The 12,623-nt window shown below is 46.7% G+C and overlaps 1 protein-coding gene across 1 annotated transcript in view; it reads right to left on the bottom strand.

Annotated features, from left to right (window-relative positions):
- The window catches only part of nup214 (nucleoporin 214), a 35,696-nt gene extending 23,408 nt beyond the window's left edge, over window positions 1–12,288 (bottom strand). Inside the window, 22 exon segments of the mRNA XM_077011480.1 lie at window positions 689–973; window positions 1,096–1,179; window positions 1,618–1,703; window positions 1,806–1,988; window positions 2,155–2,258; window positions 2,475–2,633; window positions 2,867–3,016; window positions 3,176–3,256; window positions 3,425–3,519; window positions 4,169–4,302; window positions 4,631–5,288; window positions 6,175–6,333; window positions 8,080–8,206; window positions 8,813–8,879; window positions 9,047–9,153; window positions 9,276–9,379; window positions 9,596–9,659; window positions 9,756–9,826; window positions 10,230–10,428; window positions 10,546–10,697; window positions 10,788–10,983; window positions 12,082–12,288. Coding sequence (XP_076867595.1) covers window positions 689–973; window positions 1,096–1,179; window positions 1,618–1,703; window positions 1,806–1,988; window positions 2,155–2,258; window positions 2,475–2,633; window positions 2,867–3,016; window positions 3,176–3,256; window positions 3,425–3,519; window positions 4,169–4,302; window positions 4,631–5,288; window positions 6,175–6,333; window positions 8,080–8,206; window positions 8,813–8,879; window positions 9,047–9,153; window positions 9,276–9,379; window positions 9,596–9,659; window positions 9,756–9,826; window positions 10,230–10,428; window positions 10,546–10,697; window positions 10,788–10,983; window positions 12,082–12,123 — 3,307 coding nt within the window. The 5' untranslated portion in view covers window positions 12,124–12,288.
- Between the last annotated feature and the right edge of the window lie 335 nt (window positions 12,289–12,623).

Raw genomic sequence — 12,623 nt, 5'->3', positions numbered from 1 at the left:
GGCTGTATCACCACAGCTCCACATATATAGATCAATAACTGGGCTGTGTCACCACAGCTCCACATATATAGATCAATAACTGGGCTGTATCACCACAGCTCCACATGTATATATATATTCCTTGTTAAAAACTGCATTCTGTATCAATCATTCTTTTGTACTGTTAGTTGACATATAGAACTAAAGGCTAATTTCTTGAAAGCTGCCCAACACACTTGCTGACACATTTGAGTGAGCGAACTGAGCGGACAGGCGCAAATTTAAAAACAAAAACAAAACAGCTGCCTTCAAAATAAAAGCGGTAAAGTTTTATTTTAGGCACTTATTATTTATTTTATCACAGTGTAATAGGTGTCAAGAGTTGCATTTACTTTCGGCTTTAAACTTATCAACGATCTCACGCGGGCCGGTCAGAGATGGGCCAGATGTGGCCCGTGGGGCCTACGATGCCCGGGTCTGCTCAACACTAAATCTTGTGCTGAATGGTTAAGTGTACTGATCTCTTTACACCATGTACTAGCTTTGTGTTTTTGTCCATTGTCTTTGTTCTGACATTTTCTTCATCATCTTATGACAGCACTAGAGACGTTGCTGGACAGTAATTCTTCATAGTAAATAACTGTATCTGTATAAAGAAAGGAAAACCGAACCGGACCGAACACGTCTTCCCGTCACCCTCCTGTCTTACCAGGACTGCTGCTGGGTCCCAGGCCCACTGGCACCCTGCTGAAGTGGGCTGACTGCATGGTGAAGCCCGGTTGGACAGAGGAGGTGCGCACCACTGTGGGGTGGCGTGGGGCAGCGGGGACCAGTGCGGGGATTGAGATGGGATCCTCTTCCTCCTCCTCCTCTTCCTCCGCCAGTGGCAGGGACTCCTCCGGCTCTAGCGTTTGGAACAGGGAGGACGCGGAGCTCACGTCATCCTGGTCCTCAAAGTACTTGGGGGACAGGAAGGCCGACCGGGACAGGTTGGCTGAGGGAGACAGGGCGAGTTTTTGGGCGAAGGATCCGATTCAAACGGATCAGCATTCACGGAGCTCGTTGATGAATCTACTCGAGCCGGTTCTTTCATTAAAGCGTTTATAGTGGAGGTACCTGGCGCGGTGGACCGGACAGGTGGAGTCTGACGCTTGGACAGGAAGTTCCTCAGCTGAGTCTGTTTCACAGGGGTCATCTTAGCTGGAGAAGGAAACATTTATTTATCCTACAAAGTACACAATCATAACTATTTTGGTGCCCTCTGGTGCACAGCATGGAAACTGTAGGTGTCCACATGAGTCTATAGTCAGAAGCAGTAAGTCATTTTTACAATGATTATTCTTCACATTATGAACCAGCCCCCTATATATCCACACCTACTGACCTGGAGGCTTCACTCTGTACTAAACCTTTTTAAAACATCACCAACTCCATGCGGAGGACCCAAGTTACGGAGTGGAAACTAGTTCATTTGAGTAATCCAATACTTCTCATGTGAGCTGCACTTTACAGACATAAAAAATCATAAATAAACACCTTCTTAATATTGCTAAAAATGACTGATGGAATCAATGGATGACTTCCATTGATCTACTTCACAGTGATATTTTTGTGATGACACTGCACAAATGAGCCTACATGGAGATTTTGAAGGAGCTTTGGGTACGTCCTCCAGTTTAGATTTCAACAGGGCGTTTCTTAGACTCTCCAACTCACTGTCCAAACTACAAAAGATCGGGGAAAATAAAATCAATTACAACAGAATACATTCAACTGAACTTTAAGGTCAACAAAATTGTGACTGGTCCCGGAAGGTGGGCACTTACCCCCCTGGTGACGGGGCAGGGGTAGGTCGGCTGGGGGCACTCCAGGCCGAGGTCTTGTTGTAGAGCCTGAGACTCTGCAAGTCCCTCACCAGCTGGTCCAGCTTCTGTTTCTGCGTGTTGATGATGTCCATGTTGTTAGCCAGAGCTGTGTAAAGGGCCTCCCTCTCCGGGACTATCATGTGTCTAAAACAGACCACAAAATGAGTCAGGCACGGCGATGTTTTGAGCTCACGCATTATGGGACCTGTAGTTTCAGTGACTGGGTACGTAGGCTGCTGTAAGAGAGGACTACAAGGTCCAGAAACCACATTACACATCTTACATAAAGAGCCATTCTGGGTACACTCACTTCTGTTTTTTCTTCTTCTCCAGGTGTTTTTCCCATTCCAGATCCAACACATCGTTGACGTCCTCCACGGCAAACTTCACGTACTGATACAGCCTGCGGATCTCCTGTAACATGAAGCATTTAAAAATGCTCATTACTCATTGTCTACTCTTTATCTGTCATTCTTATTTTTAGTAAAACTCTAAATCACTCTTTGTTTATTGTTACAACAGGATATCTGTACTTCAGAACTAATGTAATTCACGAGCTGAGCCTTAGTGCTTGGGGGGAGGGGCTAGTTGAAGTCCCGCCTCCCACAGAGCGGCAGCAGAGGTTCCAACCTTCAGCTGCTGCTCGCTGCGAGGGTCCAGTGGCTTCTTGTAGAGCAGCTGTAGGTAGTCCTTGTTGCGGTTCAGCTGGCTCTGGGAGCGGGCCTCCTCCACCCCGGCGAAGCCCTCCAGCAGGGTGGTCTTCAGGGTGCTGATGTCCCCGTGCAGAGACTGGAACCAGAACACAGCAGCGAGCGAGATGTTTACTCCTAACGGCCCGTCGCGTGAGGCTCCGAGGTGAACGGCTCTCTTCGGGTTCAGGAGTGAACGCGGGCTGCAGACTCTCCCGTCATCCACCCTACGGTGAGCTCAAACCCCCGCCCTACTACACCAAGCCCTGTGCTGAATGGTTGAGGGTACTGGGTCTGAAACATTAAAGCCCGTGTTGAATGGTCGAACTGCACCTCGGTGATGTCTTTGATGTCCAGTGTGAAGGCGTGCAGGTGGTCACTCTCTTTGCGCAGGTCACTCATCTCCTCGGCGCTGCCCACCAGGAAGTCTGCTCGGTGACTGCGAGCCTTCAGCTCGTCCATCTCCTTCTGGAAATGGGTGATCTGGGAGGAGAACAGCAGTCACTTAAAAACGCAGAGGAACAAACAAACAAACAAACAAACAAACAAACAGGGCATTCCACCTAGACAGACTGCCACTCGTGTTTGAGTAAAATCCTGGGAATAGAGCACAGCAGTAGGGCGGCTGACCGGACGTCTCACCTCCTCCACTATGCCAACCATCACGGGATCTGAATCCTTCTTCTGCTGCAGCTGTTTCTCCAGGGCCTTCACCGAGAGGGCCTGTAATAATAGAAATGTAACAAATAAATGAACCACACTGCCACCAGAACAACTAGAACATGAACTCGACTTTCCTTTTAAACTCTGCAGTTGTTTGCTGAATAAATATAAAGCATAGATTGTACACGGTGAACGCCGAGCTGAAGTAAAAGTACCAGGGAGACGAACCTGCGTTGTGGTGGCAGCAGGTGGCGCTATTGGTGCGGGAGCCATTTTCTGTACTGCAACAGACGGAGTGCTGGTCTGAGGTGGACGGGGAACTGCTAACACACACACACACACACACACACACACACACACACACACACACACACACACACACACACACACACACACACACACACACCCCTCATGTTTCTCTTTCTGATCCTCAAGAGTCATTCATCACAACTAAACAACATGTCTAAATTCATTACATAGCATCTTAAACACTCCTCCCTGCTCTCCTCCCACCAGACGTAAGGAATGTGTGTAGGCCGGGTGGGTGTGTAGGCCGGGTGGGTGTGTAGTGCGGGTGGGTGTGTAGTGCGGGTGGGTGTGTAGTGCGGGTGGGTGTGTAGGGCGGGTGGGTGTGTAGGCCGGGTGGGTGTGTAGGCCGGGTGGGTGTGTAGGCCGGGTGGGTGTGTAGGCCGGGTGGGTGTGTAGGCCGGGTGGGTGTGTAGGCCGGGTGGGTGTGTAGGCCGGGAGGGTGTGTAGGCCGGGTGGGTGTGTAGGCCGGGTGGGTGTGTAGGCCGGGTGGGTGTGTAGGCCGGGAGGGTGTGTAGGCCGGGAGGGTGTGTAGGCCGGGAGGGTGTGTAGGCCGGGAGGGTGTGTAGGCCGGGTGGGTGTGTAGGCCGGGTGGGTGTGTAGGCCGGGTGGGTGTGTAGGCCAGGGTGGGTGTGTAGGCCAGGGTGGGTGTGTAGGCCAGGGTACCTGCGGGTGCAGCAGGTTTGCTGATGCTGAATGGTGGAGGTGGTTGGATGGTGCTGTCTGCGTGGGGGGTGGAGGTAATAGAGAAGGGAGGGGCGACTGAGGCAGGAGGTGCAGGGGTCTCGGCCGCCAGAAACCTACACACACACACACACACACACACACACACACACACACACACACACACACACACACACACACACACACACACACACACACACACACACACACACACACACACACACACACACACACACACACACACACACACACGGTTAAAACTCGGCAGGCACAAAGAGAACATGCATTTACCCAGTTAATGAGAACTGTCCTCATTAACATAAACATAATGCAAACTCCATCACGTATCACCACTACAGAGCGATAGAGTCAGAGCCCTTTTGACTAAACGTACATACCCAGGCCAAAACAACACATACGTAAGAGAAACACGCAGCAGCTCACCTGTCATTGAGGTTCATTCTAACATTAGGAGTGGCTGGCTCCACCGAGCCCTTCAGCACAGAGACGGGGGACTGTGTAGCAGTGGCAGCCATGGTCAGGGGCAACGCTGGCGTGGTCAGGGGCAACGCTGGCGTGGTCAGGGGCAACGCTGGCGTGGCCAGGGGCAACGCTGGCGTGGCCAGGGGCAACGCTGGCGTGGCCAGGGGCAACGCTGGCGTGGTCAGGGGCAGAGCCGGTGTGGCCAGGGGCAGAGCCGGCATGGCCAGGGGCAGAGCCGGTGTGGTGGTGCTCTCCACTGGGGGTTTAGCAGGCAGGGCACTGAAAGAGAAGGCTGAGGCGGAGGGGGCGTCGCCCGGGGGCTTGGGTGCCGTGAAGGAGAAGCTGGCCGAGGTGGGGAAGGTGGAGGTGGTGGAAGACGCACAGCCAAACGAGAAAATGGAGGAGGTGCTGGAACCCAGAGAGGGTAGTGTGAACGACCCGAGGCCCGAGGAGGTGGGGGCGGGGCCAGGGGCGGAGCCTGTGGCTACGGCAGCAGGAGGAGGGGCTGGGGCAGCACTGACTGTGGTGGAGGGTATTTGAAAGGAGGGGAAACCTGACGGAGGAATAGACACAGCAGGTGCTTGAGGTGGAGGGCCAGAGGAAGACTCTGAAAAGAATGCTGGGGGAGACAGACAGACAAACAAACAAACAAACAAACAAACAAAGGTCACACTCAACAAGGTCATCACTCAGTGTGGTTTAACACTGATATTGGGCCAGATACATGAAACGTGACGACAACTGTACTACACCATGCAAAATGTTGTCACAGTATTTAATTATATTCATAAAGTCACCATGGTGATAATTACTGCACTGGTGTCAACTTGTTGTTGCAGTAAACTCAACTCTACCCCGGTGAAAGCCAATCAAAACCAACATTTAAATGAGGCCATGAATGTTAAAGACCCAGGCCAAGTGACGGATGACTGACTAACCAGTCATGAGACCACGGGTACACTGAAAACTGCCAGTTACGTAAAACCGGTATTGCTTTCACCAAACTTTCACCAAGACAGAAAGTGCATGATAGTGCCGAGTTGATGACTTCAGCTCTTCTGCTAAACCATGACAGAGCAGCAAAATTGTCTCCCTCCTCGGGCTATGTCTGTTTATAGTTTCTTCCTCTCTAACACCTAAATTTGCAATTCTTATGGCAAAGTTTGTGTCTTTCCAGGATCCTGCTGAAGAAAGCCACCCTGCTTCCCGTGTTCTCCACCTACTGCAGCTGCAAAGTTTACCATCGCACTCATTCCACACAGACAGGTTCGGCCGGTATTTTTTGCCGTGCGCTGTTCTATTATGAATCGCTAATGTCATATGCAAATGAGGACAAAACGCAGCCTCGTACATTACTCCAAGAGTGAAATACACCGGCAATCCACATTTATGAACGAGGATATCTGGCAACATGTTTCATGAATTTGGCCTTATGCGCTGTGAGATTAAGCATAACTAAAGCCCACGCCAATAAAGTTTTCCATAAAGGCATGGCTGGCTCTTACTGGCTAAAGGAGGCCTCTCTCCGTCCAGAGTCAGGCTGGAGGCGGCCGTCACCAGCTGCTGGACGCCCGGGTTCAGGTTGAGCAGGGAGAAGGGACACAGGACCCCGTCGGTGGAGAGGATGAGCAGCGTCGGGGCCGGAGGTAGCTTCTTTTCTTCGGCTATGAACAAAAACAGCATATAAAAGTAAGTGGACTGAGCCAGAGAATTCGGCAAGTGTACACGCAACAAATGTTCATCGGAAAAAAACGTTTCTGCAAATGTAATGAAACAAACCCTGCGTCAAGAGATTAAAACAAATTAAAAATGTCACTGTACAGGGATCCCAACTAACACAGTTCAACCAGCCAGTGATGTGCAAGAAGTTTGTCTGACCTGTTTGGCTGTGAAGAAGCATGATACTATACGACTATAGGCCCTGTGTCACCTTGATTTCTTGTGCAAGGGAAGCCGTGAATCATATTTAAATCAATCAATCATTTTTTATTTATATAGCACCTTACACAACCAAAGTTGACCAAAGTGCTGTACACAATAGAAGCAATAATAGATTAGTATGATCGTAATGATTTCGTCTGTGTGCAGTTGGTAATACAATTTGCAAATAATTAGATGTTGAAAGCCATTCTAAATAAGTGTTTTAAGTTTGGCTTTAAATACTGGCAGATTAGTGATAGAATGTAGAACAGTAGTCAAGGCATTCCACAATTTAGGACCTGCTACCGCGAAAGACCCATCACCCCACTGCTTACACCTAGACCGTGGTACCTCCAGTAGATATTGACCACCTGAACGAAGATCTCTGCCAGGCTGATGTAACTTTATAATGTCACCTATGTAGGGAGGTGCAAGTCTATGGACTGCACAGAAAACAAACAACAGAATTTTAAACTGAATTCTAAATTTTACTGGGAGCCAGTGAAGAGAGTAAAGAACAGGAGTAATATGATCGTGCTTGTATTAGTAAGAAACCGGGCAGCTGCATTCTGAACCAGTTACAGGCGATGGAGCGATGTTTGACTTAGACCAAAGTACAGTGCATTGCAATAATCCAGATGTGAACTAACGAAGGCATGGGTTGCTTTTTCAATATCATTATGGTTCAGAAAGAGTTTTACTTTGGTAAGGAGGTGCAGTTGAAAGAAATTTGCCCTCACAACAGAATTTATCTGAAGGTCAAATTTCAGACTTGAGTCCAACTTGACCCTCAGATTTGTAACCACTTGACTGCAGTGGGGATGTAAAGCACCCAGACTAGGTGTGACTGCATCAAGCAGGTGCGTTGCGCCAAACAGAATACACTCAGTCTTGCTCTCATTTAGACAGAGGAAATTCTGAGACAGCCAGAGTTTATTGTTGCTCATACACCTTTGGACGGGCTCCATGGCCACTATAGAGTTTGGCAAAGTGGGTAAATAGATTTGTAAGTCATCTGCATACAAATGAAATGAAACATCATGCTTTTGAATTAATGATGCCAATGGAAGCAAGTATAAAGTAAACAGAACTGGGTCCAGGATGGATTTTGCCTCTTTAATTAACAGCTTTTTGATAGTCATCAAGACTAGTTCTCAGGAGTCCTAGTGAAACTTGTCCTTTTCCCACTTTCGCTCGGCTTGTCTGCAGCGACGTCTAAGGGCACGGGTTGAATCATTCAACCAGGGATCTGGCTTAGATGTTAATGCTTAGAAAGCATTAAAGAAACTGTAACAAACACCACTTAATCTCGCTCTTGAGAAGCAAAAATACCTCGATTATTGAATTATCATACATCTACTGTATCGTTTTAGTTTAACGTCAAAATCACTGCTAAATCACCAAAAGGCTTTTCACTATTGAACTCTGAACTGGTTTTTATTGGATGATTTCACACCACCGAGTGCAGAGAGCTGAAACCCATTGCTTACATATGTAGATTTCTCCTTGGCTGGTGTAGTCGATGCCCACCCCCACTGGCAGGGTATCGTCGTTGTTCAGGGTCACAGGCAGCTCCCCACGACTTGCGTCCTCCAGCACCCACAGCTCCCAGTTCATCTGAGGCAAAGCAGACATGTGAGAGCCCAGCACAGCAGGGACGCCCCCAACCAACACCACCCACCAACATCCATCACCTTATCCATACGGCACTGACTCTGGAACTGAATTACACTGTTAACTGTATCGGTTGGCGGTTCACGCGCTGAACTTCAGGAAGAAGGAGGTCGAAAATGGTCATTGTCTGACGAAAACGCACAGAATGTACATCAATAATCCTTTTAAAAATTGAGGCACCACATGTTCCAGTGAGGTGGGGGTCATCTTTAGATGAACTTTAGATCAGCGTTTCTCCCCCCAGTCCTGGTGGCCCACCAGACAATTCCACGTTTTTGCTCTGACCCAGTGTGATGGTAACTTGGGTACAGCAAAGCTGTTGAAGTGTCAAGTGGGCCCTGAGGACTGGGCTGAGAACCACTGCACTAGATCACCTTTCACCACCACACCCGCAATGAATTTAAATGACTCATTAGTACAGTCATTTTGTGTAAAGTTAGATACTCAAACATGGCTGTAATGGTCACAGTGTGCGTGGCGGGGTGCGTCTCGGACATTAACCCACTTAAGCAAGGATGTGGCAGACATGTCCAGACACTGTTCTGTTACCTTGTCATCTTGTTTGGCAATGATACTGACTTCAATGGAGGCGGCTGATGAAGCCAAGACCAGATCCCTATGGTTGAGAATAGTTCACAAACTTAGTCAGGTGACAAGGGCATTAATGTCATGAATAAACGAGTTCTAAAATCAACCTGAGCTCCGACGATTGGATTTTCTGTCTCCGTAAGGCGCTTACTGTCAAACACACACTCTCAAACGTGCAGTGTGAGGACATCTCACCAGTCCTCAACGTGGCAGAGGAAGTAGTGGTGCTGCCGCTCGGTGCACGTGCCATAGACCAGGTCGCTGAAGTTCAGGTACTTCTCCTCCTTCTTCTCGTCCTTCTTCTACAAGACCAGAGCAGAGCAACCACAGGATGGATCAGGACGGGTCAGGAGGAGAGAGAGAGAGAGAGAGAGAGAGAGAGAGAGAGAGAGAGAGAGAGAGAGAGAGAGAGAGAGAGACTCACTGGAATGGACACGACCACCAGCTCTGGGGGCGTCTCGGGGGAGCCGTCAGCAGCTGCGTACGCCACGGCGAAGTTATAGGTGCTGAGCCACAACACATCCAGCACTGTGAAATAAACATATGCATGACCAAGCAAAATGGGACTAGAACTGAAATCACCACCACCACTAATACTACTACTACAGTCATTACTTCACTGTTATTTCTAATTATAATAATGAGAAGATTAATCATTGGTTTTAAACTCTAGATGAGACACTCTGAAGTCTACGCTGTAATAACGGGCAAGGATTTATTCCAAACAATCAGTCCTTGTATTACCTTTGACAGGGTTATCGGCGCTGTAGAAATTTGGACAAGGGATAACTTTCTTCTCCTGTAGATTCTGGATATGCACAGAAAAAAGGAATGAGTGAAAGTCAAACAAAGCAGGAGGAGTCGTGCGTATGGTCTACACCAGCAGACGCTACAGGAGACTCACAGGAGTGTACTGGACCACCGTCGCATTCTGCTTGCCCGCAGCAACCTGCTTCCCTTTAGGACTCCAGCAAACTAGATTTCAGGAACAAAACCAATCGATGAACAAATTCATGCAACATGCACTACTGGATTCCTTTCGTTTTCTTCTTTTGTCCAAGGATTTTTGATAATTCCAAGATGATTCAATAAATAATAAACATGAAATTTATACTGAATAGATATGGTGTTTATGATTGATACAGGGTTTGTGCACTGCCTGTATTTTTGATTTTTCAATACATGTCTGTTGAATGTTGCTGCTAAAAATGACAAAGCACATTCTCAATGATAAAAAGAAGCCTCTCTCCAAGAACCATGACTGTAGGGATCTAAGCAAGCGGCATAACCCATAACAGATGAGAGAGTTTCTCTCTACTCTTGCATTAGTGTTGGTCTGAGCAGTTACTGACTGAGAACATGACCTGCCAACACTCACCACAGGTGATGCCCACAGAGGCAGGTAGCTGGGCCAGCAGGGCGGCGCCATTCGTCACATCCAGGACCATCATGCTGCCGTCAGAGAGGCAAACAGCCAGCCGGGATGCTTCCACTGGGCTCCATTTCAGGTCCTGCACTAAAGTGTTCGCAGCTGCACCTGGTTTAAAGGAAGCAAATGGCCTTTTCTCCTGTCGGGCCTGCAGCAAAAATGGGTTTGAGGTCAGTGGTGATGTCATGACACATGCGTATAACATTTGCAGCATCACACTGATTTCTAATCAGACGGGAGCTGACAATGACCGCAGGCCCATTACCTTGTTGAAGAAGGTGCGGATGTCATAGAAGTCCAGACTGAGTGCGGTCTGCTCGCTAGCGCCACACACTGATAAAGTGAGCTCATCGCTACTGAGTGCAAGGTGGTGTATGGGCAGATCCATAGTCACTACCTGTGACTTCACGTTCTCCACTGAGGGACAAGACAGCAATGTCAAGCAAAACCTGTGCAAGACTATCCTAGCGACAGGCTTATAAACATAGTCAATCCATCATGCCTTACCTATTTCATTGGTATTCCCTTGGGTTTTGGCAGCAGAGATAACGTCTTGTGTTAAAAACACCTTGAGCATTCGGTCATGGCCAACAAAAGTAAATCCATATTTGTTTGAGATAGCAAGGAGGCTTGAGCGCTCTTTCGGTAAATCATCGGGAGAGTCAAAGACACGGATTTTCTTCATCTGACGAAACTGAAAGTCCTGACGAAAAGGAAACATTACAAATTTGTTCAGTAATGAACAATGGGTGAAGTGAGAGCATCGCAAAACACAAACAAAACAGCAGGGAGTTATTGAATTCAGGCATCCACAAGTCCTTAAAACAAAAGCCTATACTGAGATGTCCCTGTTCAGATACACACACCAGTTTAGCTATTTAAGATGCTTCTATTGCACAATTTTATATGGAATTTTCCCTATAATTTAAGCGACTGATCCAGACCAAACACGATGCCCCATAACCAAATGCTCTATAGTCCTAAAGTGAAGTGTTTTTCCAAGTGAAATGACGAACAAGGCTCTCAAGACTTGACAGGTTTATGCCAGTGCTACAACTGTACAATATGTTAAAACACAGCAATTACCATTTAATACAACACACCATTCGGTTCAGTATTACTAAATGCAGCTTGTTGGAATATCAGTCTAGATCTGTGCCCTGAATCTAGTCAGCTAGTAAGCCATATCACATGCATGTACTGGTTTCTCCTTGACTGCACCTAACCATTATTGGTCAAAAGCTGAAACATACTTTTCATTGGAGATCAGCTGTTAAATTTGTTCTGATAGTATTAATAGTACTACTGTACATTTTAAACAGTTTTAGATTATGTTAGTCAGCCTTCTATAAAGCTACAGATCCAAAAGTGTATACCTTGTTGAGGCATGTCCTCATGGACAATTTGAGATTGTCTCTCTGCTAATGTTGTGTATATACTGTTTAAATGCATTAACGTAGCTAGTTAATTAGCCAACATTTACCATTTGGACAAACAAAACACAAATTCTGATGAGACGTGACAGACAGGAAATTGAACAGGAGCATGGCCAGTTAGTTAGATAACTTCGCTAACTAGCAAGATAGCCAGGTTTAAAAGTCAAGACAAAACACATTTATTTTAACTAGGTTATAACTATTATCTGGCCTACGTTTTATAAAAAATGTGACACTGTCGTATCTAGCTAACTCAATTAAAAATGTATACCTAGCGATACAGCTAAGTGGCTAATATATTCAGTGATCTGACGTATCTAAAGTTAGCTAACTAGCTAACTAGCTAGCGAGACCAACGCGCTTACCTTCATTTCCCTTTCGGGAATGGAGTACGGGTCATCACCCATTTCTTACTTTTGTTGTGTTTCAACGAAATGTTAAGAATAAATTTAAAATTATGAAGACTTCTGGATTAGAATTAGCTTGTTATGTTATCTACTCAGTTTGCTAACTACCTAGCTAGCTACATTTCGCATGAACCGATATCGAAATAAATTGCGCGCGTCATTCAGCATTACATATTGTAGCTACTTATTTTCAAAATAAAAGCCTCAGTACTAGTATTTCTAGTCGCCCATTGAAAGGCTTTCCATACGTCACTACCATTATAAAATCCCCATATTCCTTAACGTATTTTATTGGATATCTTTAACAAAAAGATACAGTACTAGTGTGATACATCAGCACTATAAAGGCACTCTACATATATTCACAAAACACCTGCTATGTATACAATACTGGGTATCACATGATCTTAAGTATATAATAATAAAAAAAAAATTTTAATTATGCATCTTGGGAGTAGACATACTTGTGATCCAAGCTGCATTTAAATTTATATTTAGCA

This window comes from Brachyhypopomus gauderio, chromosome 7, assembly GCF_052324685.1.
Source record: "Brachyhypopomus gauderio isolate BG-103 chromosome 7, BGAUD_0.2, whole genome shotgun sequence".
NCBI classification, from domain to species: Eukaryota; Metazoa; Chordata; class Actinopteri; order Gymnotiformes; family Hypopomidae; genus Brachyhypopomus; species Brachyhypopomus gauderio.
Note: the sequence above shows the minus strand (reverse complement) of the source record. Positions and strands in the feature narration are given on the sequence as shown.